At 38.9% G+C, this 26232-nt stretch overlaps 2 protein-coding genes across 11 annotated transcripts in view; one reads left to right on the top strand and one right to left on the bottom strand.

Moving 5' to 3' along the window:
* lama2 (laminin, alpha 2) overlaps positions 1-10978 on the top strand; it is a 251165-nt gene extending 240187 nt beyond the window's left edge. For all 9 annotated transcript variants that reach the window (XM_076874014.1, XM_076874016.1, XM_004550514.4 and 6 more), the window contains 10 exons: positions 843-955; positions 3049-3142; positions 3463-3558; positions 3971-4051; positions 5045-5122; positions 5414-5483; positions 5646-5774; positions 6025-6155; positions 9466-9685; positions 9851-10978. In XM_076874014.1, the coding sequence (XP_076730129.1) occupies positions 843-955; positions 3049-3142; positions 3463-3558; positions 3971-4051; positions 5045-5122; positions 5414-5483; positions 5646-5774; positions 6025-6155; positions 9466-9685; positions 9851-10011 (1173 nt within the window). In that variant the 3' untranslated portion in view covers positions 10012-10978. The remainder of the gene's footprint in view (positions 1-842; positions 956-3048; positions 3143-3462; positions 3559-3970; positions 4052-5044; positions 5123-5413; positions 5484-5645; positions 5775-6024; positions 6156-9465; positions 9686-9850) is intronic.
* A 1458-nt stretch (positions 10979-12436) lies between these two features.
* Positions 12437-26232, bottom strand: part of LOC101479141 (regulator of G-protein signaling 6) — a 102515-nt gene continuing 88719 nt past the window's right edge. For both annotated transcript variants that reach the window (XM_004550519.4, XM_076874022.1), the window contains exons 7-18: positions 25575-25639; positions 25252-25328; positions 24236-24317; positions 24044-24118; positions 23711-23812; positions 23243-23304; positions 21146-21256; positions 18451-18576; positions 16273-16459; positions 14952-15041; positions 14367-14420; positions 12437-13651 (exon numbers count right to left, since the gene is read on the bottom strand). In XM_004550519.4, the coding sequence (XP_004550576.1) occupies positions 13601-13651; positions 14367-14420; positions 14952-15041; positions 16273-16459; positions 18451-18576; positions 21146-21256; positions 23243-23304; positions 23711-23812; positions 24044-24118; positions 24236-24317; positions 25252-25328; positions 25575-25639 (1082 nt within the window). In that variant the 3' untranslated portion in view covers positions 12437-13600. The remainder of the gene's footprint in view (positions 13652-14366; positions 14421-14951; positions 15042-16272; positions 16460-18450; positions 18577-21145; positions 21257-23242; positions 23305-23710; positions 23813-24043; positions 24119-24235; positions 24318-25251; positions 25329-25574; positions 25640-26232) is intronic.

Here is a 26232-nt window from a genome sequence, read left to right on the forward strand (position 1 = left end):
TACAACAATGACACCTGGTGGTTGTTGACTGAACTGCAGAGTGCGGGAAGAGAGAGCACATAAACACTAATTGAATAAGTTACTAAAATAATATACAGCTGAAGCAATTCAAGAATGAATAGTGGAATTGTAAAGAGGGCCTCGAAAAGCGCTATATAAATGCAATCCATTATTATTATTATTATTATTATTATTATTATTATTATTATTAAGAGAAAACAGCTGTGATGCCTGGTTTAGATGAAATCAAAACATGCACAGGGGTCCTAAAAATTAGACGATTCCATGTTCCATAGCAAAACACCAAATCTGCCATGTGACCAGCTGTTTTGATGTGATGAAGAACATAATTGATAAGCATGACAAGCATCCAGTCTCCCGTTTTCTTAACCACTTAACCACAGGCTTATTGGAAGGATCTGAACCTACCTATGATGATACGCACACCTTGGGTTTCATGGTCCATAACATAGCAGCAGTGCAAAAGATTGAGAATGTTATACTGGACTATACTGTGTTTGACAATCAGAATATTTTTAATTGACTGTATTGTTTAAATTAGAGTTTTAAAATTACATCATAAATACCCCATCTAAAAACTACTGTGCCTTTAAAGTGATTTTTTTTCAAACATTTTCAATGATTTCTTATGTAAAGTCCTGTTTGGTGCGTCATCGTGACCTGCCAACCCTGCGAGCCCTTGCAGATCAGAAGAACGAACCCTATTAGTGTGATTGGCATGTGTTCTGCCTGGGTGTTAGGGTTCACGTTGACAAGAGCCAATTGAAGCGGTGCGGTGAGACCTTGTCACTGTAACTGACATGTTATGTCCCAATCTCCAGGAATCATGTGCATCAGCTGTGGCCCCAGCAGCACTTGAGAAGGCCTATCAGTTTGGATTGACCAGAAACAGCCACATGAGCTTCGCCTTTGATGACAACAATGTCAGAGACAAGTATGTTCAAAGCAAATGAGCTTTTTCAAATGAATAATGGATTTGAGTTATTTATTTTTTTAATGGTTCTTGGCAAACATGTAGACAGTGCTGCTTTGTGGAATTTAGGTTTTTACAGTGGAGTTATGCAGTAGCTGTCATAGATGAGACAAACCTTTGTAGTATTGTCTGAAACTTGGATGTAATTGCAATGAAAATATTCATCTCAATCAATTTGAGTTTATTGCAAATTATTTACTGTAAAGAAAAATGTGCAATGGGAGGAAATATTCAAATATTATAAAGTAACAGTTGCATGATCACCTTAGTAAGAAATTGTAATATGCAAGTAGAACTGTGTGCATTTGAAGCACATTGTAAGTATGTCATTATTACAGATGATATGCCCTTAATGTTTTTCTGAATAATTACATAGTTGGATGAAGCAGCATAAAAAGAAAATACTGTAAAAGTTAGTCACCCCAGTTACAAATGTAGCTACAGGATAACCCCACCACCTGTAACATAGTTAACATAGCAACCCCAGATACGTGTGTGTGATCTGCAGTACGGAGCACATTTCTAAATAAATAAATAAAAAGCAGAAGTGAGCGGTAGTTTTGGCAGGATGTGATTCCTACAAACAGAAAGGTGTACACCGGGTCAAAATTTACTGTATAAGAAACAACATCTTAAAAAAATGAACATGTTGGCTGGACCAGCCGTCAGAACAACCCTTCTGGTCCACAGCAAACTGACAGTAACAAAAAAAAAACACACTCTACAAACAAGGCGAAGGTCTGAGTATGCTTTAGTTGTTGTCCTGGTGGTCTGTGCAAACAAGGGATTTGTGTCTTGGGCAGTGTCTTTAAGAATCACACTTGTAACATTTAATTACTTCACATGCTCCCTAAACTGCAAGGCAGCCTGCTGTCCAAGTAAATCACCATGTATCCATTACTCTGTGTATCTGTCAGTGCTAGAAAACACAAACCTGACTCAGATATTGAACTCTTCAAACTTAAGTTTGTCCTTAGAAACACTTCTTGTAATAATCAAGGCTATGCAGAACTAAAGACAATTACTAATGTAAATCTTTGGGGTGTAAAATATGGTTTGAAATATTGAAATGGTACAGTCAAAGAACATACTAGACATTATTTTGTATGCTGTATGCCCTGATCTCAATCAATCGAATCGTTTGACTAAGATATTAACAGAAACTGGTCACAGTCCTTTAAGATTTCCTGTCTCACGCGAACTCTTAGTATTAGAATTTAGTAATGTCTTTTTGCATCAGTAGCATCAGTCACATATTTCACGTAGGCTTTTTTGACTCTTTATTTCTTTGTTTTCAACCATTCATTTGTTCTTTAGGCTGTTCATGGTTGCTTTAGGTTGTGATCTTTTTGGACTGCTCCTACAGTAACTTCAGAGTCACAGGCTACAAGGCACAATGATTGCAAGGAATCCAGGTGCTTAAGTAGCAAAGCCTGAAAGATCTCTTGCAAACCTAAAACATGCCACAATGTGGTCGTGCAATGGTTTTCATTAACTTAAATTCTAAATGTGAACTCTAGCAAGTTGTAATGATTTATGCATCTGTTTTTTTTCCTGTTATGCTTGAGTTCTTCTTCACTAGGACTTCAGGATATATGGTGGATGCCAGCTTCCAGGAGAGTAGCAACAGTCCTGTATTTCCTCTATTTATACACAGTTTCTTATTGTGGATTTCTAAACACCCAGGGACTTAAATATGCTTTTGATGCTTCACATACAGTTTTTCTATGATGCTCCTTTTAGGTCCTTGGTTCAAACCGACGTATCTTTCTTTAGAGAGCAGGCGATGTCAGTAAGAAGACTCCATGTTTTTATTTAAAGAGCCTCACAGCTCTACAGCCACCTCCCTCTCTCCAGTTAGCCTTAAGAGAAATCATTAATGAAGAGGTTCATTTCTTTCTTTCTTCTGGTCTGAGTCTGTGTGATTACAAAAAATACAAGTGTGTCATCAGTTTAGTCAGATCCTGTTTGCCTTGACAATTCAGAAACCCTGTCTTGCAACTGTACTACAATGTATTCCTGTGTTTGTTTGTTGTGGGGTTTTTTCTCCACAGACTGAAAATTGAGTTTGAGCTGAGGACAAAGGAGTCATCCGGTCTTATTTTCTACATGGCAAGAATCAACCATGCTGACTTTGTTTCCATACAGGTAACTATCTAATATACTGGCAGGTGTTTTTAGTTGTTTCTCTACTGCTGTTTGTCCTGTAGTATTTTTTTAGTTTAAGACTTAATCTCATAAAGGGATATAAAGTTTGCTCTTTGTGTGTTTGATTTCCAAATTAGGCCCAGTAGGTACACACTCTGAACTGCTTTTACAACTTAAAAGGTTTCACCTGATAAATTTCCAGTTTGATTTCTGTCTGTGCTGTAGAACTGTATAGAGGCTAAAGCTGTATGTACTCTGTTTTACATGTCTGCTTGTTATTCTCCTTCATCTATCATGAAAACCCTTTTTTATTCTTTAAGATCAAGAATGGTCAGGTTTGTCTGGGTTATGATCTTGGCCATGGAAACATATCTGACTGTGTCCCATACTCCATCAATGATGGAAGCTGGCATAAGGTACAACAGTTCTTAAGTTTTTAACACATTTCTTCAATTATTTGAACAGCATCTCCTGTCTGGATTTGATCTGCATGACATCTTGTATGCAACATTATGATAAGATTCAAAATCTTTACTGTTTCAAGAGCTTAACTGCAATAATAAAAGTTCTGTTGCTTGTTGTTTTATAGCTCTTAAAAGAATTGTTTATAATAGAAAATCTGCACTTTCCTTATTAGGAATAACAATTTGTGTTACACTGCAATGAACACATTGAAAAAGTCACAGCACGTAAAGACAAGTTGTCAGTCTTCATGCGTCCAAGGCAACGTTTTAGTCATTGATGAAACTATCGGATGCTTGTGATTCAGTTACTTCACCATGTCTACTTCCTTTTTGTTCTCTCTCTGTCTCTGGTTTTTGTTCCTAGATCAGCGTAACGCGTGACAGGCAGAGAGCCACGCTTATTGTGAATAGGCGGTTCCAAAAAATGATGTCAAGTCCAAAGAAGGTGCTCAGAATAACTCATACATGTAGCATAACACAATGCATGACCTGCAAAAGCCGTAATTTGCTCAAACTCCGCTTCTCATACGTTACTCATTACTTGTCAGTGACATCAGAAATAGTCCTTGGACCTGTACTATAAATGAAGTTTATACATCCAAGGTGTTATTCCTTATCTAGCTTCTTAACACTGGCAGTCCTGCCAAACAATAAGTCAACCTAGGGGTTTGATATCTAGCTACAAGCACATTTACGTGAAAGAAGTGGTGTTGGCAGCGTCTGCTGGCTGCTGGCGTGTATTTTATGAAAAACTTACACTATAATATTTCAGAAATATGAAGAGGTTAAACAGAGTATCTAAGCTGTAAGCATCAATCCGTAAGTGTCCATAGTGATGTACACGCTAAGAGAACCAGCTCCATAACATTGAAACCTAGAATTAAAAGTTGAACTTGCATCACTGAGCCCAAGTCCTGTTTCTGCCCTCTATCGTCACAATGAGGTAGTCAAACTCTTGCCATTATGTCATTCAGTAAATCATGAACTTAAACTGTGGCTAACACAAAGTTTCACAATGATTTATGTCAAAGATGTTGTACACAGCAGTGCAGGAAACCAAAATGAAGTGTTTTACAACACTGCGTAGCACAAAGGAAAAAAATCACAGAGGAAGCATCAGAAAAGACTCTGTTGCATTGGGAGAGGAAATATTTGTTCATATTTGGACTTTAAACTGTGGCCCAGCAAGGGGGTGTTTTCACTGTTTGCATTTCTAATTTTATATTTTTATGCTGTATTTTTGTGTCTTGTCAATTTTCTCTGCTACATCACCTTGACATGGTCATCTCGAGACACATTATTGTAATAATAAATAATGTAGGACGCAGACAGACAGAATTGCTTTTATTATCTGTACTAATAGAGATGAAATTGTGTGTCAAAGTGACTGTGAGCACTGCAAAAATATTGCGTTAATGAACTGTGTTCTTGTTGCCAGGCTGACCTGTTAGATGTGGTGGGGATTCTGTACGTTGGCGGATTACCACAAAACTATACCACAAAACGAATAGGACCGGTAAAACACACGCACACACACACGCACACACCATTTAAAAATAGGTAATAAGTCTTTCATTGCATGTCAACACATGCCATCATATTTTTATTTCGGTGCTTCACTTGTTTGTTGTCAGTTTAGTTGTTTTCGATTAACTGAAATAGCTTGAGTGTCATTTCAGTATAAAACTTAAGAACTTCTAGCATGATTATCCAGTTTTCGAGGACTGAAGTTAGTATCAGTCAGATTTTGAGTGATTTTTGTTCAACGAAAGCCATTTTTATCAACTCTTTTTTTTTCTTCATCAAGATTCTCTATAGTATCAATGGATGTATTCGTGACCTTAGGGTGGCTGGAAGCCCTGTAGGAGGTGTTTCAGGTAATGGTTTGTATTGTATTTAATGAGTGCCTATTGGTTTTAATGTCTCTTTTGTTTTGTTGTGTTTTTTTCTCAAAAGAATAGTGTAACAGCTTGATATACGAGATGTTATTTTTGAATGTGCCCAAATAGTTTTTATTAACTTGCTCTCGTTCTATCAAGGTTCTTCTGAGTCCATGATTGACTTTAAACTAGACATGGCCACACCCACATCCAGTCATATGGTTGGAAGGTGCTTCGTTGCTACTGAGACGGGCACTTATTTTGAGGGCACTGGCTTTCTAAAAGCAGGTGAGATGACGCTCAGAGCATGTACATGAAAGGGGAACATAAGGCTGGGATTTTTTTGTTTTATTTCATTTTTTTCCTGGTCATGTTGTACATGCATATAAATTACCTAGCAATGACCTGATTTTGGTTCTTTTGCTGTTTTATTTTATTTTATTATATATTGATCTGAATAAATTTTACTTATTGGAATGTCTTTGTACAAAATGTGCCTTCCATTTCTCACCAACAGTTACTCTTTGTCTTTATCTAGTCTCATCCTATAGAGTGGGTCTGGATGTGTCCATAGCATTAGAGTTCCGAACCAGCAGAACCAGTGGAGTGCTTTTGGCAGTCAGTAATCAAGGCAATGATGGACTGGGGCTAGAAATTGTCGATGGCAAGGTACGCAACAATCATTTATGGCTCAGTCGCACCAAATATAGTGTGTATAGTAAATATAGGATAAGACCCTCCTTGTGACTAGAAAAAAACAGCAGGGATTGCACTGGATTTTTTTCACCTTTGCTGACTGAATGCAAGTAGTTGTGGTGACCAGCTGGTTGTCCAGAGGTTGGACATGCAATGCCCTTAACCTTTGGGTAATCATTTCTGACAGATTTATCAGCAGTAAATCTTTGCTACTGTCTGATTTATAAATGCAGAAAAATTGCCAACACATTGCAATCAATCTTGGTCACTTTGCACCAATGAGCGCAATTTGTCTGTGACGTGTTCCACAATAAGTTTCCTGTTGTTAGACACACTGAGGGACTCTACTGAACCGGTTGCCAACTGCTTCCATTGCCATATTACAATTAAATCACAGACATCATGAACTCCTGAATTTTAGTTTCAGATCTATGAAGTTCTGGCTGGACTTTCAACATAAGTACTTAATGTGAATTTCTGTGTAACAGATTTGCGATTATTACAAACAGATTGCATGTAATTAACACATTGAAGCCATTCAGTTGCAGACTGACACCGTTTGGTGCAATTATGGTCACAGACATAGCAGCCATGTTTGAATTGGCCGCTTTCAGTTTCATTGTACATGGTCTTAATAATTTTGTTAATGTTGCAATTTCCAGCCACTGTTGCACTGCGCAGTGGTTCTCAAACTTTTTACATCATTCCCCACGTGGCAAGAAGAAATACTTTCAAGCCCCATCTAAACAAAATAATGACAGAAAAGCCTGGCTGCAACTTTATTTAGATAATAAACTCATTCACAATGAATCATTCAGTAATTTTTGTTTTAAACAAACAACTTTCATTTCAAACAACTATTTCTTAACTTTTAGTCTGCACCACTTCTTCAAAAAGGTAAAAAGTTAAACAGAATGTGAACATTGCCAGACATAGAAAAATAAAATTCAGTCTTAGTCTTATAAAAAAAGAAATCCCCAGAAACTTGTGAACAGAGGTGAAAAATATATAATTTAGTGAGAGTTTAATGCTATTCACTCTTAAAGGCTGCAGTCAGCCTGTTTTTGACAGCAGAGCTGCGGCGGGGCGTGGACTGGGGCGTGGCTGCGGGGGAGATGGACGCACCTGTGCGGCATCCCCAGTCACGTCTCCCCAGCTTAGGACAGAATGAACTGGGTCCTGTTGTTGTTGTTGATATGTGTAGGCTGTAGCCGAAAAGCTGCATTCGCGTGTGTAAGTCGACAGGCGCAATATAGTGCGAACATGCAGCCCAATCCTGGGTTTTGGCACCACTGTAAACGATGGACGACAGACACAACCACATGTTCGCACTTTTCACTACACTTCTTTATTGCGGCTGTTGAATTACACGCGTGGCTGCGTGCAGCTTTTCAGGGATGCAGCGGATGCGCATATTATTAACGTAACTGCTGCAAATTTCTTGTTTCTTTCCGCCGTAAAAGTGATTCTGATGTTAAACATTAGTTCTGCATGACTTTTCTGCCAGGTAACTTGCGCCCCACCTGTCAGAACTCCAGTGGGGCGTGCCACACACTTTAAAAACTGCACTAACCTGACTGTAGTATAATGGACTGTAGTATAAAGGAATAATATTTGTGTGAAATGCACATATTTAAAAACTCACATTATAATATTACAGATATATTAAGCGGTTAAACACTGACTTTTTTACTTATTTAAGCAGGACAGTATAACTATTGAGATCAAAAATCTCTTTTACAAGTGTGTTAGTTTTCTAGGCAAGAAATACAGCAGTGAAGTTGCAAAAAACTGGTAACACACAGAAAAAAATACACAAGTTAAGTACTCTAAAATAAAAACAATAAAAATAAAATACAAAAGCAACCAAAATGTATAAATGTCATCACCAATAAACCCTGAAAAATCAATAAAAGTAATTCCCACAATTTTTTGATTAATGGAAGTCAGTAAGACAGGCGCAGACCATATAAATAAGACCTTAAAAATAAGAATGTACCAGTGGCTGAGGCTATGAAATGACAAACAGACCTCCCAGCACAAGCACACAATGTACAGTGGCAGGTAAACGCTTTAAGGTTTGTAATAAATCTCAGTGCTCAGTTATAGAAAGAATCCAGCATATGTAAACGTTGTAATATAAGTGAGTATCTCGACTTTTAATATATATATTTTGTTCAGTAAACATGTTTTATATCTTGTTTGAAAATTATCCATGGCTCTGCTCTTTCTGCAACAAAATCATAACAGAAGGTCGTCGTCATTAGCAACAACCGAAGCTGCTGGACATTAATGTGGAACGATTGCGATAAATAAATAAGTTAACGCTAAGTGACCTCTTTGGCGGTTCTAGCATTAAAAATTTCCTGGATATCTTGAATTAGTTGTCAGTAATCTGAAATTGATTTAGAGAGTCACAGCAAACTTAAATTATTCCAATTCAAGTCTTCCATAAGAACCATTTACTTAAAATTCCCTTTTAATAAAAGCTTCATTAAAGAGGGTAGTGCACTTCTGACAACTGAGGATGTTCTGGAGTAGCCAAGTGTAATCTGGAGGGATTCAAAGGATCAAGTACCAAAAACTGAAATGATCAAAAACTCACTGATTCAGAGTTTTTGCCAAATATTATAATACCCCTGACTTTTTTAGGTCACTCAGTCCTATATACATATAATACCCATCAACACTAATATCTGTATTTGTAATAGATTTGCCTAACCAGATTTCAAATTAAACTATAATATTAGAATGTGCTCAAATGCTAAGCATAACCATAGCACATAAACTATGTATGTTCAAATGAAGAAAACATAAATCTGTTTTAAAATCAACAGGAATGTTAAACCTTGTGCTGGAAGCAGGCCCGGAAATAAGAAGCAACAGAAGAATTAAACACTTGTCCTTTTTTAAGATTTTAGTCCATTGTAAAATAAAATAAATGCTGCTTAGAGGAAAAGGACATTGATACAAATTTGATCTTAAAAAAACCTTAAAAAATAGCAAAAATAACATAAAGGGAAAAAACCTCCAGAGAGAAAGCTTTTTCAGTTGTGAGGTTTGGGACTATCAAACATGTTCTTGGTCCATCTCCACAAATTGAGGATTTTATTTTTTTACATAAACTTGTCACAAAAAGTAATTTTTACTTAGTATTTTTTGTGAAAACTTTATAAAACTTTTCACAAACTAATTTCAAAGAATTTCGAAGAATTATGAAATTAGTTTGACTACATTCAGTAAGCTTGTTTGTTGTTTCCATGTGCCTTTCCCTCCCTCTTAGCTGCTCTTCCATGTTGACAATGGAGCTGGGCGCTTTACGGCAGTGCACGTTCCTCAGGGAGAAGGCTTCTGTGATGGACAGTGGCACTCCGTCACCGCCACCAAGAAACGGAACAAGCTGGAGCTGGTGGTTGATGGGAAGCAGAGCGATGCAGCCAGTCCGTATGCACACTCTGTCACCTGTGACACCAGCGACCCCATATATGTTGGAGGATATCCTGGTATGAATGCCACCTACCTAAAATGATACTTGGACAAATGTAAAGAAACATGCCAACACATATGAATTGTTGTTAGCATATATAGAAAACATACTTGTTACAGGAGAAGAGCCTGTTCAGGGATTATGGAGTAAATTTGATTATGTGTTTTTGTTTCTGTCTCAGCTGGAGTTCACCAGGCAGCTCTTTCTACCAGCACCTCTTTTCATGGTTGTATAAGAAACCTGAAGATCACCAAGTCTTCTAAGACCATGGAGGTGCACTTCAACAAGGCTCTGGAGATTAGAGGAGTCCAGCCTCTTTCCTGTCCCGCTGTCGCTGCCTAATTCTCCTTACTGCTTTTCAATAAGGTCTCAGCTTTCCCAAGGGACCTAATGCCAATTTATGTGTTGACCCATTTCCTCAGAGTGAATTTGTGTGTTAGCTGTGTAGTCATTACTCTTTTAAGTCCTGCAACTCGTGACACGTTTCACTATTCCCAAATTAGTGTACCTTTACAGCCATTCATTAATTCTACTCACAATTCATTTGTTTGGTGTAAGTACCTAAAAAATAAGTGCCCAGCTCAGCTACACTTTTTGCATTGTAACATCAAAAATGTCTTTCTGAGCGTTTTTCTTCACTCAAATTGAAATATAAACAACAACAAGTCTAACCAAACAATTATTCTGATGCTACCAACATGCTATTGCTCAGTGTGATTTTTAAAGTACCAAATTCGTCCATCAATCTATCCATCTTCTTCCGCTTATCTGGGGCTGAGTCGTGGGGGCAACAGCCTAAGGAATCCTCCCTCTCCCTAGCCATCTCCTCCAGCTTGTCTAGAGGAACACCAAGGTGTTGCCAGACCAGCCGAGAGTTATAATCTCCCCAGCATGTCCTGGGTCTGCCCTAGTGCCTCCTCCCGGTGGGACATGCCCAAAACATCCAGTAGGCATCCTAGCCAGATGCCCGAATCGCCTCAACTGCCTCCTTTGGAGGAGCAGCGGTTCTATTCTGAGCCCCTGCTGGATGGCTGAACTTCTCACCCTATCTCTAAGGGAGAGGCCAGCCACCCTTCGGAGGAAGTCCATTTCTGCCGCTTCTCTCGCTTTTGGTCGCTACCCACAGCTCATGACCATAGGATGAGGGTAGGGACGTGGATCGAACGGTAAATCGAAAGCTTCGCTTTTACACTCCACCCATCCCAGTTCTTCAAATATAACCTTAAACATCTACTAAGAAGTTGTCAGTTTATTATCAGACCTGCGCACAATGTGAAGCTCTGATCAATAAATTTGTAATGGCTATGAAGTGAGTCTCACTGTGTTTCAGTTTGTCATCTAAAGTATTAAAATCCTGCATTGCAATACATGTGCTTACAGTACTCAGGTGCTGCTTTTTGGGATATTTTTTGGTGTTTTGAATAAGTTCAGTTTTGTCTTTTATCTTGGAAACAGTTGCACCAGGATTTGTTTTGTTTTTTTCCTGTCTGTTCTTCGTATACCTTCTTTTCTAAAAAACGGTTTAGAACGTCTGAATTTTTGATCAATGTTTTTAAGCAATAATGCACAAGAAACATTTAAGTGTTTTGATCTCTCCCACAAAACTTGAGTATGCACTTAAAGCTTTACAACTATATGTAGAACATACACTAACGAATCACTAAAATATAAAAGTAAAATAAAAAATTTGATACTCGGGACAAAATGGTTTTATCCAGGAAGTGTACAGTTAGATCCATAATAATTTGGCCAGTCACTCATTTTTACCTCTTGACTGTAAATTGCTGATAGGGTATTGCCGTTAACTTTGTGAACACAATAACTTGAGATTGAGGCAGTGTACGATGTCTAAATCAATACTACAGGTGCATCTAGTAAAAATCTCAGACAAGTTATGAATATCAGTGACTTTGACCTTAAGGTCAAAGTCCTTTACCTGCACTGACATCTGTTTGGGTGTCATATTGACAGTCTCAGTTACCAAAATGAAGTTCAACATTTGGAATTAACCAGAGGTGGGTCGAGTGTTTGTCATGGAATAACAAGGCAACAGTCTCAAACTTCTTGTCAATTGTCAAAATACTTTTGAGCCTCTCAAAATATTTCTAATACTTTTGCTGAACCTCATGAATTAAAGCTGAAAGTCTGCACTTGAATCACATATTGCTGGATTTGAAACCCACTGTAGTGGTGTATAGAGGGAAATCTAAAAAAAGATATGCCTTATTCAAATATAACATGGAGACTATTGGAATAAAACAGTAGTCATACTTGTTTGATGAAGATTAATATAAGACTGACTTACAGGAGGAAGATAATAATAGAAAAGAGAAAAAAAAAAGTACCGTTTCTTAATAAAATGCCCACCAGATGGCGCTATTGCACTTCACAGCTATTACTAAGATGGCAAGATACTAAAAGCTCTTTGTAGCATTAGATGTAATAATCAGTCTTTATTTCCCAAGCATCAAATTCAAGAGCGACAACACTTTAAAGCTGCACTGTTTAACATTTAGGTTTTAATAGTACATTTCTAAAGCGTACTTGTTGCCCAGCTGTAATGGTTTTGCTCCACGTGCCAGCAAATGACAGAAAGTGAGACGTTTAACCAGTACTTACTACCCAACGGACACTAGGGGGCAGTATGTAACTACAAAGTGCAAAGATGCACCTGTTACATGTTACATGCATTTATTCTGGGATTTTATTGAAAGTGTCATCTGATGCATTTTCCCTGTAAGAAGAAATGGACATGCTGACATAAGGGTCCAAAACTCCGTCTTTATTGTGCATTCCTCTTTTATTGTCATCTTTACACAAAGTGAAGAATGGTAAGAAGTCAGCCAAATAAACATTACTGTGGCCGCCTGCAGTGGAATGTTTAGAAGATAGAGTAAAGCCTAACCTTTATCCACCCACCCGTTTAAAGCAATACAACTGTTTGTAAACCTACCAACTCACCTTTTTATGACAAGATGTTCACCTCTGGGTGTCCACAACATATGTTTAGGGCAAAGTAATTATTGATTTGTAGATTAAGAATATGTCCAAATGATCAGGTCAACACTGATTTTGGTTAGCTTTCCAGGATACGTGTGGCCTTCGTGTTTGGTGCCCTTTACTTGAATTTAAAAGCAGACATTTCAGCTTGTGCTTGTACTAACTTCAGTATTAGTAGCTACTGTTGCACATACTAACACATACTATTGTACCAACTACAGTACTACATTACACAGCTATAAGTGCAGGGAGACAGACAAAAGCAGCAAGTGTGCTGATTTAAATGTGAGCGCACACTGTAACCAAGTAAATCGGCATTGGACATACAGAGGCATATCTTGTGTCATACAATAGTAAGTTGATCTAAAAGCTTTAGTCAATCATAAGTTCAGTGTACTACACCACCTGGCAGTCAAGCATCTGTAAACTGCTCCCAGTGTTTCATTCCCTTATATCATCGTAGTGAATGATGAGATAAAACAGCTAGCTACAGCATTTAATCTAAGTCTCGTTTGACATCTGTCAAGGCATTCAAGCATTCCGTGTTTATATCACTGAAAGTAAAAGCAATAGCCTCTTCAGCTACTATATTAACATGAGAGTAGATAGAGAGAAACAACTGAGCCCGGCTTTCCTTAGTACAGGTGATTTTTGTAGAAACTTCCTAAGAGGAGTAGCATTGTTTATCATCTACACTGTGACAGCACTGGTGTCAGGTCTGGTGACTTATTGCATGCTGTCGGTCCGCTTGAACTGATCTGAGGTGAGTTTCACATGTGGTAGTAGTCCAATCCAGTGGTGTAAGCTTGTTTGGCGCACTTATCCACCTCCCATAGCTACACAAGCACACCCCAGGGTCCTTTTCCACCTGCTTCCCATAGGTAAGCAGCTCTTCTGGGTATGGTTCCACCTATTCTTCATCCAGGCCTTGTCAGGACGACTGCATGAGACCCGTCAGTCGTTTGCCTGTCAATGACTTGCCCTGGAAAAGAAGAGTCATAGTTTAAAGTTTTATTCTCAAGATTTCTAAGGAGCTAAGGAGAAAAAGAAGAAGGATGACCTGCATGCACATAGAGCTTTGTCTGCAAAAATATATTAAATACATTATATTAGCCCTGAAAAAAAAAAAGGGGGGGGGGGGACAGTAATGCAATGAGAGGTGCCTTAGGGAGCTCCAAGCTTGCCATATGAAGTCCAATAAGACTTAAATAACGTTTTTTTCTTCTTCTTTGATATCAAGCTCATAATGTGTCTGCAGAGAAATGCATAGTTTGGTCACAGTTCCATGTCTTTGCAAACCAAAGGCTTCATCTATTGAACTGAAAGAAATAATGCATTTCATAAAGCAAAAACAAACATGGCAACACATGGCAAATGGCACCCCAAAGGGAACACTGAAGAATACAGAAATCACTCAAACCGCTTAGCTGTAATTTTACATTGTAATTGTTTTGCCTGCATCCTGCCTCTTCCCTCATTTGCAGTCACGCAGTTAGGTAAACTAATTTGTACAATGGACAGTCCTTTATTACTCAATACGCCATTCTTTTAAACCATTGTTTTAAAAAAGTAAATGTCCTTTGTAGCTGCAAAAGTATCTAATGACTACAAAAAATACTTCAGCACAGATGTACAATTAAAAAAAAGTTTGATAAAGTAGCTGTAATAATTAAAACCAGACGCAGCGGGACACTCACCACACTGCGAGTGAACTTCTCCAGGGAGGTGCGTCGGCCCTGCTCCGTTTCAGGCTAGAGTCGAGCAAAAAGTAAAGAGTGTGAGAGTTCAACTCTTTCGAAGCCAAAATTGCATCTTTCACTTTCAGAGTCAGTTCGCAAAAATTGCACAAGATTGCAGGCATATTTTTAAACATTACTGATATTACAGTAATTGCTGGAAAATACTATGCCGTATTCCACTTTCTTTTCTAAAAAGGGCTGTTAGCAGTCGTCTCAGCAATTTAGCTGACCGAATGCGGTGCACCCCTCATGCCTCATAGCTGGCCCTGCTAGAGGCAGGTTGCCCATCAATCCAGTGTCAAACATGTCAAAATGCCCTTTGACATATTCACAAATTATACTGTATCTCATGGTGTGTGACTGTTACAGTGCTGTGTGTGCACTTTGAGCAGTCATTAAGTCATAAAGACTGGTCCACTTATCTCTACCAAGTAAAGTCGGGGAGCCTGCCTTAGTCTCAGCTTCACTGATGCTAATGTTCAATGATACAGCTTCTGTATGTCCACAGAGAGTAATTCATAAATAGATGACACAGTCACTTACTTTCTTCCTCGCCATCAGAAGGTCCTGGTACAGGTTGGAGCGCAGGAAACGTGAATAGCTGTCACTTTTCATCAGCTTGTAGATGTGGTCCTTAGAGGTCAGAAAGATGGGATACACAGCAAGTAAGAAGGAGAAGTTTGCGTCGGAAGGATGGCGGTGCAATTCTGCTATGTTTATATATAACTATGTGTCGATGATGTACAAAACTTGCCAACTCAAGCAGAGTAAACTGAACAAGACCCTCTCAGTGGGAGAGGATGATTGAGGCACACTGCCAGGTAACTGACAGGAGAAATCTTTTCTTTGTTTAACTCGTCCCATTTAAGCCTGTGACACGAGACGGAATTTAATAGATGCTACGCAGCGCCCAGTACCCCCCCCCCCGCCCATCTATCTCCCAATGAGACGTATTCTCTGGAAATCACTCCACAATATAGACCCATTAGTTGATACTGGTGAAGCATGTAAGAAAGACAAATGGAGCAGACAATAGTGTGGGGCAGAGCTTCTGAAAGAAGCACAGAAAACCCACAGAGATATAACCAACTTAAGTTGGAATGTAGAATAGAGCCTTGTGGTAATACTCTTGACCTCAAGCAGGCCTATTTGGAGTCAGTCACATAACTGGGGAATCCTGATACACAGGAAATTACTGAAGCTTATCCCAGCTGTCATAGTATAGGTCAACAGTCTATTGCAGGTCTAACACAGAGACAGACAACCAGTCACACAATTAGGTCATTTAGAATTAAACTTCAGAAGCATGGCGGTGCATTAGTTAGCATTGTTGTTTCCCAGCAAAAAGGTCCTGGGTTCAAATCTGCTGACTGGCTGGGGCCTTGCTATGTAAGTTTGCCTGTCTGCTTTACTTTTTCAAAAGTCACTCCAAAGGATATGAGGTGTGTATTTGCAGTGTAAATGTGTTGCAATCACTGATCAAAAGTAGGGACATTTTTCTCAGTAGTGAGAGAACAGAATGAGGCTAACTGAAATAAATGCAATTTGCTAAATGACTCCTTTTCTAGGATTCACTTAGTATTGTAGTTCACCTTTTATTATTTATGAGTACCACTAATTCTCAGTTCAGCCAGACAAATTTCAGCTGGCATTTGCCAAAAATTTGCATAAATCTGGACAGGATTTTAAGAGCAGGTTCTTTTTTTCCCAGTCATATAATTTCTATATGTAGGTTTAAAGAGGTTGATATATTGTTACATCAGCTCCACTTTAAAACCCTGTGAAGTCCGACTGGTTTTATAATTTTCAAGTTCAAATAATTTTACTTGAGCTCAAATGCACTGCATGCTCCTCTGCTTCTCACCTGTGCATCTTCGTAGCTGTATCGTCCAGGGTCTTTCAGGTTTTGGCTGGTGCGTTCGTAACTGTGGGAGTCCAGGTTAATAGAGCTGGGCGCTCCCTCTGCCAGGAACTCTGCCCAGATGTCCTGTGCCCTCTGTGCAACTTCGTGCTGAGGTATCCTCTTTAATTCCTGCACAGCCAGCCAGAACCTGCAACAACACGACCAGAAACACACATCAGTGGCATAGACCTTTAAATCTGCATGCTAAACATGTAACTGGTGATAACTTATCTTTAGATAGATTAGCGAGTTTAGGACAGTGAAAGCTTTCTGTATGATTAGAGCGGTAAAATTAAAAGTGAAACCTTCCTGCAAAGCAAACATAGTTTTCTCGAAACATGTCAGTATCCAGAACATTGACTTACATGTATTTGATTTCTTTCTTTCTAAAATGCTCTTAAAACTTTCTCCTCCTTTCCTCGACGACACACGAGAATAATTTTCTTTTAAATATTGACACAGAGAAAAAACTTAAACTGTGTTAAATACCAGGGGCAGCAGAGAAGCAGACTGCCTGCAATATTAGTTTCTATCTATATTGATCTGTGGACTGGTTTAGCAATATAGAGCAAAGCACCTCTGGGGTGTGCTTTGCTCACTCACTCTCTATTTCTCAATAACTGACACTCTCTCTTTCTGTGCCACTCCTCCAAAAGCTCCCTCATAAAACCAAAAGCAATTAAGGGTCCAGAAGAAGAGAACAATAGATGGAGGTGAGGAGACTGGTGGCGTAGCTGAAGGGTGAACAGCGATGTGAGTGTATGCCCTCCCGCTCTGCATCTCACCCTGCTTATGTGTGTGTGTTTTTTCTCTGTAGTGGATCTCCCCCTGGCTCAGAAGTATCAACAACCTCCATAGTATCAGTTCATCCCCAGACTCTTATTCCTAACACGTTTCTGTCTCTCTCACTAGATTTCAGAGATGCCTCATCTCTCTCTCCCACCCACACACTATAAAACACCCACTTATTGCTGCATAGGTGCATAAGGGACTAAATATGACAGTGCCTAGTGTGTAAATTTGTATTTAATGTGAGCTGTAAACCATTACAAGAACAAGTCAAAGAAATCAAAAACATTCATGGACTTAAAAATTAAACAGACAGATTGAGGAAAAGTTGCCATGAGCCTAAAAACACGAGTTTTGAAATGTTTTGTGACGTGTGATGGATCGTCGGGCTAGCGGTTTCTCTTAGTATGCTTACTGCCGGTGCTCTACAACTCTGTTTTTGATGTGTAGACAGAAGTAAAGTAGTTCTGTGAAATCTTATTTCCCTTTGAATCTTTCCTTTAAGGCACGACAACTTAAATTACGTCTTAAATGCATAGGAGGAGTGTGGTTGTCTGTTTAAAGAGGCCCTGTGGTAGGGCACGTTGTGTACTCTGCACCTCACCCAGCAGAGCCAGCTGGGACAGGCTCTACTGCTGCTGCTATGACTTTTAATTGAATGAGCAGTTAAGAAAATTGATGTGTACCTCATTAGCTCAGTCTTGTTATTTTTATCAGAGTTGTAAGGCTGCATCTTTTTCTTCTCTTCGATACAACATTGTTGTTTATGGTGATAAGACCTTTCAAAAACTGTTTTTATCTTAGATTTATCCAACAGAGTAAAAAAAAAAATACTAGAAGAGATACATCTGCATAACATTGTAGCTCAGTATTGCTCCTTTCTAATACTCTTTTCTTTTCCTGAAATTTCGATGAGCAGAATTTTAGTGTGGTTTGTGCGCTTCTCTTTAAGTGTTCTAGGTATCTAAAAACTGGCAAACCTTCACTTGATTGCTCTTCCATGTTCCAAGTGGGTTGAAATGGTAGGTTGGAACAATGAGGTTGCCAAGAAGAAATAATTTCTGCCTATTTTCATGGAAGTGAAAGCTTTTGATCGACTCTTATACTCTCCTCACGTTGTTAAAGGGGAGCTGCACAAATGTCCAACTGAATGTCTTAAATGTTATCCTATGAAGCACAGAGGATTTGTTATAATGCAGAATAAGCTGCCTTTAAAAATTCACCACAAAATCTGTGCTTGTGCACTACTTGCCTTTCTTCATTAATTGAGTTCAGTACAGCATGGTTAAAAAGAGCAGGAAAATATCACTTCAACATACAACAGTGATGACTGAAATATATTTTGCTCACCTGAGATTCTCTGAGCTAAACTCTGATTCTAGAAACTTGAGGAAAAGCTCCTGCCCTGCTGGATCTTTCAAGGCGTCCTCCAAAGAGAAGCCCCACTTCTTCACCCTCTGCTGACTGGGCTCCTTACTAGGAAAGATGGAGATAGGGATTGGCAGTTTATTGTTATATATGTATATATGTATATTGCAGCCCCTCTATAAAAATATCTGTGGTTCCAAAATTATCAGTGCAATATATTTGTGTTCCCCTCAAATTAAGCTGAAAAATCTGTAGTATTCACAAAACTCTACTTTCAATATGTTTTTGACAATAGTTACAATGTCCTTAAAAAAATAAAGAATGAAACTAGTGTCTGAGACTTAATTACAGCTGGGAAAGTGTGGACAGATCTAAAAAGTGAAAACAGAGGAAAGATGAAGATAGAGATGAGACATTAAAACTGCAAAATCCTCCTGATCTTTGGGACTCACGAAAGGGTCTGATGTGGATGTGATACTGGTTTATGAAAAGCTGCACATTATGACAGTGCTCATCTGAAATCCAATCATTACAATCTCTGCAGGGAATATGTTCTCTTATCCTGCAATTAATCAATTCAGATGAATTATTAAGCTACATTAGGCACAGTGATCATGTGTCTGATCTAATGAATTCCTGCGTATTCAGCAGTTCCAATCATAGTGCACCTTGTTGAGAGCACTACTTTTCTTTATGTTTAATAATTTGGTAGCAAGGCAGTTCATTTGTTTGATCGGTCTTATATGTGTTTTCTTTGATTTGGGCTGAGTGATCTGTAAATGTCCGTCACTAGTTCAAAAGTTCTCTGCCAAAGCAATTAGTGCTTGATCAGTACTCGGTCAGTCACACTTTGGCTTTACAAGAAAAAAAATCATGCCTGTATAGCAGCTACACGCCTCTAGAGCGTGAGTCACACGTTTGATTCCCACCTGGGGCGTCTGTATCCAGTAAGGGTCTTAGGCTTGACCCTCCATGCTATATGAAGTCATGCCGATACCCAACATCCACATTGACAGCGAAACAACTAGTAGCTCAGTGTTCCAACATTTAGAAGAAAGGACTGTTCTCAAAGCTAGAGACTGACGAGGTACAACACACATGTTATGGCAACAGGGAGCCAGGACAACAGGTCAGGGGGTAGATATCATGACCCCCCCACCCAAGCAGGTATCCGTCTCCTTGAGTGCGAGAGTCCTGAAAGATAGGATCATGGTGAAGGTTGACCTGACTGTGTGCTAAGATGGATCAATACATGAGGAGGACCACTGCTGTTCTGCATATGTCTGAACACACTATGGATACGGAATTGAGTTGTCAGCTATCCTCCTGTGGATTTCATCAAGTTGTATGCCAAGAACGGGATATCGATCCACTGATCCACACCAGCAGCAATGGCATCGGAATGTCATTCGGGCTAGAGATGAAGGTGGTCAGAACTGAGGGGACTGAGCTACCAAACTAATAAGATGGCCAAAACAGGAGATAGAAGCCACTGACATCAAGACAAGGAAGCTCCAAGCAAGGAGGGTTTTCATAGCCTGTCAACGATGTTGATCAGCTGCGTATATACGAATGTGAATCGTATTATTGGCTGGACTGGGGATAAGGAGGCATTGTTCTAATCCCATAAGGGAGCAGCCAGTCACTTACTGACTAACACTGCAAAACAGAAGTATTTACTTTAATTCCAAGTCAGGTTAGATTTTTTTTTTTTTGTGCCCAACGCAGATTTTTTGTGCGCAGAGACTGTGCCAGCAGTACGCAATTGTGCACGCGCGCAGCTTAGATGGAACATTGCTCAGGAACAACATCGGAGAACTCTGCCCTAGAAGAGCGCAGTCCTAGGAACAGTTAAGTTACTGCACCTCTGGTAGAGGATCCGAGCTTGAAGGATAGACCGCCCGCAGGGGTGAGAGGGGAATTTTAAAATGTTATTTTATATATAAAACAAAAAAAATTCTTACAAACTTATCCAAGATACTAAAGTTGCCCCCTGATGCAACAAAGTGTGTTTGAATGTCGGGAAAAAGCACTTGTATTTATGTGTATGTGAATGAGGCTTGTTACAGCAGTAAGATGGTGCTTCGAGTTTTCAAAGACCATTTAGCATTTAAGTTAGGAGAATTGTGCAGTGAAATTTCTGATTATCCAGATCGTTTAAATTTTTGAGTTGCAAATCAGGGTTAAAATAAGCTGATAAGTAGCAAAAAGAAATACTTTGGAATGAAAGCCGATCATCAACAATCGTTTCTTCAACGACTTTGTCAGGACTTGCCTGCTGTCAGCAACTATATGATCAAGAGCAGCACATGGAGTGCGTTCACACTTGAATTTGCCTTTTGTGAGATTGGTTTCGGTCTGTTTGATATTTACTTCCAAAGGGGGGTGCAGTGTGAGCTTTCACACTGCACACACCTGAGATTGTTTAAAAAAGCGTTGAATAGGTGTCCTTGAAAAGAATTCCCTTCCCCTATGGGCTCTATGTGAAATTGGTTTTGAGATTTACACACCAAAAGGCAAAAAGGAAGGTTATAGGTTACAGAGCCCAACAACAGAAAAATAAATTATTTTAAAATAATCAGTGCAAACAGTTTCCTCTAAAAATACCATGATTATGAAAACAACAACAAAACAGCACGCAGAGACATCTTGACATATCCACTGACAGTGATCGTACCTAGCCTCCAAATCCCAGAAAGTGGGGTCATCGCTGGTCCAGGGGTTGGATGGTTCAGGTGATGTCACAAATGGGTCATACTCCAAGTACTGCTCAGTGTAGGCTATCAGACTGACACACAACAGCAACAACACACATGGACACACATGACAAAGGAAAGGAGGCATTAGCTTATCATATGTTTAGAGACAGCAGTGACATGCTGATGATTTGAGGTAAATGTTAATAGTGAACCGCATGTTTTTCTGCAGTAAAATTAAGAAACTGATGTCCTGAGTAGTCTGAGACAAACGGTAAGTGAGAGACAGAGTGAAGCAGAATGTCCTTCACAACAACAGCAACACTGTGCAGAAAATATTTTCCTTCTCACAGATTAAACAATAATGCAAGAATCCCCAATAACATACAAATGTATGTACTACAACTTCGCTGCACTGCCAACGCATGACCTCAAGCTGTACGAAGGCGAGGAAAAACACACAACTTCTTCTCTTTACAGCAGTAATATCCTTCTAACCCTACGGTACAAAAGCTTCATTATATCTAAATATGACTTTTTGATTTACATATTACAACACATGAAAATATGAGCTATATACATAAAAAGAAAAACAAAATTATAAAAATTACAAAAAACTGCAGAAACTCCATTTACTTATGTGTTTCCAGACCTTTTATTTTTGATGCTGATTCCAGAAAGTTTTAAATTGACTAACAAATAAATGCAATTCCAGATACCAGGATCCATAAAAATCATAGACACCAGGCCAACAGAAGTTATAGAAGCTCAATACAATATACAGTACATTCTGTAACAGCAATGGGCAAGATAAGCAGGGTATCAGGACCACGGACAGAGACAGCCCAGAGTTTGTTTGGATGTTCCTGTGCAGAGTTCTCTGAATGAGCAACAACGTAGTAGAAACTTGATGTCCACCTGAGGATGACACCTACAAGAGCTGCCCAGCCATGAAAATCAAAGCTCCCCTGCACAGTTTAGTGCTGTTGTTAATGCCAGGGGAAGTTTAGAAGCAGAGCACTGGTGACTTTTACACACCAAATACCTCAGCACTTGGCGACCCTAACCTGCAATTAAACTCTTCCCTTTTGCAATAATACTACATAAAGTTGATTTTAAAAGGAATTTCTTGAACTGACTTGATAATTCATTGAGTGACTCTGTGAAAGTGACCCATTCTTTTGCAAATGTTTGGAAGGATATTATAAGCTTTGGCAATGGGACTGAAAACAATAATGCTGTGTGTGGCCCAGTGCTTATGTCCACATAGTGTAGTTAAAGACTTGTTCTCAGTTGAAGTTCAAATCGTTAAACAGGGCAAGACGGTTGAAACTGTACAGTGAGCAGTTTTTTAAAAGACTACAAAAACACAGTGTTTTGTTCTTAATGTGTTAAAGGAAAAAGCATAGACTTTATGGGGCTGGAGTATTGTACAAAAATTATTTAAAATGAAAATTGTGCAGTTTCACATCACATCCCAAACATCCTCTCTAGAACCCTTGACCCTATTGTGTATTATTAGCTCAATACTTATTCAAATTTTGAAAATGTGACATCATATTGATAAATTCAAGAGAATGAAAGTAATGAAAATGCATGTTGAGCCCAAATGGTAAATGGCCTGTATTTTTTATAGTGCTTTACTAGTCCCTAAGGACCCCAAAGCGCTTTACACAACCAGTCATCCACCCATTCACACACATTGTCTTTAGACCTGTATATCTAATAGTCACACTGAGCATGAAAATCCAGGGACAAAATACAGTCTTACTGAACCACTTCATACCCAAACAGCAAAAGCAGCACTCTGGACTCTGAATGTCAAACTGAAACCTCCACAGGTCCAAATAAGGTGTCAAGAAACCTATTATCCCCTGTCTGCCACTCCTCTAGGAGAGTTACAGTAAAAGGTAGGCCAGTAGCACAGAGCTTTGTCTGATTATGGATGGTCAGAGAGTACAGGAGATGGGAACGGAGTACCTTAGCGACAAAGAGTGCCTCACAAGATTGACAAGATAGAGATTGGACATGATGCTGTGCTCCATTTTAAATGTGTATGTGAAGTAAGTTTCCTGTACCTTTCAGCAACTTTGGACATCTTCATGCAGTGACGATCTAGCTGGGTATTCAGGAATACGATCTGAAAAAGACAATGAGCAATAAACTATACCAAAAAATCTTTTTATATAAAGGTTTTTGAATCTGATTGCATGATCTCAACTAGAGCTAGCAAATACCTGTAACAGAAATAAATGAAAAGGAGCTTGTTGAGTCAGCTGGCAGTGTCTATGTCAATCGGCAATACTGTTAGTGCTACCATTTCTCATAATTACTGTTTGTGCGAGAAAACAATCCAGCAGATTTGAAAAGATTTGACAAGGTGGGCACCGCACAAAATGCGTTACAATGTCTGCCAATCTTCTCTGTAATTGGCCTGCGGCTGTGAAATCCAGTGCTTGTGGCGTTAAAAGCAGAAAGAGCACAAAACACTGACATCTTCTCTAATGATGGCTTATAATTTTGTCAACATTTGAACTGATTTTTACCTCCTTTTCTACATCCTCCTTGGTGCCTTTCCTGCAGTGGTGTAAAGGAGTGTGTATGGGACTCTGAGACTGTGTTCCCTCCTCTATCACACCATACACCGACTGGGCCATTCAACCATGATGAGAGAGAAGTGGGTAAGTATTAGAAGGTACACTTATTTTCTTGCAGTGTGGGAAATGATATGTTATGTTGTTTAAAAAATGCAAGGGACATGAATTTTAACACAACTTACAAAAAATTTTAAAAAAAGGAATAAACTTGTTGCATGGGGTATATTTTAAAAAATCTCTTTAAAAAGATTCCTGTCACAAAGTTGACAGCTAAGGTTTTACCTTCTTAACTCTGTGAGGATTCTTCATGCGTCTACATTTCCTGATGTCCATCTCTGTGGTGTTAACACATCCAGGCTGCAGAAAAAAACACCCCAAAGAAAACAATGTCATTGCATCAGCACTATTTGAGAATGCGGATTGGGTGGGTGGCTATAATCTCACATAGACAGGAAGTGTGTATGTGAGACTTACCACAGGTCTGTGGACATCCCAGAAAGCTCTCTCTTGGCTGTCCAGGATCTTCCTTTCAATTTTATCCTTTTTCCTGTCAATCCTGCAGAATAGAGCAGTGTTTTTTAACAATAATGAGGCTCAGAACAGACTCAGTCTACAGTGTACTCTAGCTTCATACACACTGTCTGCATCCACATACTGTGTAACTCTGTGTTATTCCAGGTACTTGAGTACTTCCAGTTTTTTGATATCTACATTTCATTTTTTTCAAAAAGAAATTAATTTAAAAATTAAGAATATTCACCGTGAGTTAAAAAAGCATTTAAAATTGTCTAACAGGCTTCAAGAATAATAAGAATAACAATTGTATAATTTGTTGATCTTCATAATGTTTAATAGGTTATGACTTTAACTTTTAACTTAATAATTTTAAGGAATTGCTACTTTGCATACTAGTATTTAAAGTCTTTGACCCCTGGCAACGTGCATTATGTTTGTTTATGTGCTAGACTTCCACATTGTTACTTATTTAGAAGAAGAAGAAAAATTAGAAAACATTTTAATACTAGTTTCGTGAATCATGATCAGATTAGAAATGCTGGTCATATATACCTGGAACCAAAACATGGAAGCAAATGTAATAATAGCAGTTCACTTTATTTCACAAAGATCTTGGGAACATTTTGGAAATTACAGCTTTCCCTCAGACTGATGCAACTGTGGATTCATAATCAAAAGAAGGCTGGCAAAGGATGGTGGAAAACAGAGCAGTGTGTACAGTCTCCACTCTTCTTCCATTTTCGAATTTCCATGTGTTCCAAGTAAGTATTGCCTATGTTTGTTAGTTTAAAGAGCATCTGATGTGAAACACACCTGTAGACACGTCAATCCTAATCTCACAGTGGTAATCTTACACAAAACCACACGTACAAATGCTCACTTCTCATGATTGCTTGTCTTTTACCTTGAGTGTGAATGACATCAGTGCATGCACTGCAGTTTCATGTGTTGCCTTGGTAACAGATCACACTTACTTGACCTGGGCCTCAGCCTGCATGTAGATAAACTCCCACTTCCTGGCAAAAGCTCTCTGCAGCCTGGCCAGGTTCTCCTGTTAGAAATGAGAGAGAAACATTATCAAAAGTCAACAAGGAAAAACAATAGTTGGGAAAAAAAATACTGTTAAATACACTTGACAGTTTTAAAGTTTGAGTCTGCTCCAAGAAGTAATTTAGATTTCATGCCATCACAGACACACGGCTGTCTGACCTTTAAGAGGCTGTATTTTTTGGTCCCAGAGCTTGACGCACTGATCAATACTTGGACTAATAGCTTAGAGCAACAGTTCAACACTCACAGCCTCATAATCTGCCAGCTCCAGCCTCGTCTTGTTCTGCATGGTCCGCTTGCACAGGTAAATAGCTGAAGGAGAAAGAGAGAGAAAGAATTAATCACAGAGACATCCCTGTTCCTCCTTTTCACTCATCTGTGCTCATCTCTCACTCTCTGTGCAACCCACCTCTCCTCTCCTCACCACCCATTTTACATGGACTACAATCCCTCTCAAGCTGCCTGCCCACCATTGGGATTATGAGGCAGTTTTAAGAGTCCCTGAACTCCCAAACCAAAAACTCCAGTCGTGGCTGTGTCTGAAAGGATGAAGGGCAGGAAGTGGAACAGTGATTGACTAATCATGTCAGCTGTTCGCCTCCTCAACTAAAAGTACAGTGCTTACTGGGCTTCAGTGCTTTGCTCAGTGGGAGTTTGTTGAGCTTTAGTTATAAATTGCAGGCTTATGCCTTCTCATCTGTTTACGGTTGCTTCATCTTTCTTCAGATCAGAAAAATCGGAAAAAAATCTACATAGTCAAGACTTGAAATGAAACACTGTATTGAAAAGAATAGCACGGTTATATCAACTCAATAAAAATAAATAAATAAAGGTTAAAACTCTGTGTCTTGGTGAGACATTATGACATGAAAATATGTAGTTTTCATCAATTAATAAGAATATTA

The sequence above is a fragment of the Maylandia zebra genome, linkage group LG15, assembly GCF_041146795.1.
Source record: "Maylandia zebra isolate NMK-2024a linkage group LG15, Mzebra_GT3a, whole genome shotgun sequence".
In the NCBI taxonomy this organism is placed as follows: Eukaryota; Metazoa; Chordata; class Actinopteri; order Cichliformes; family Cichlidae; genus Maylandia; species Maylandia zebra.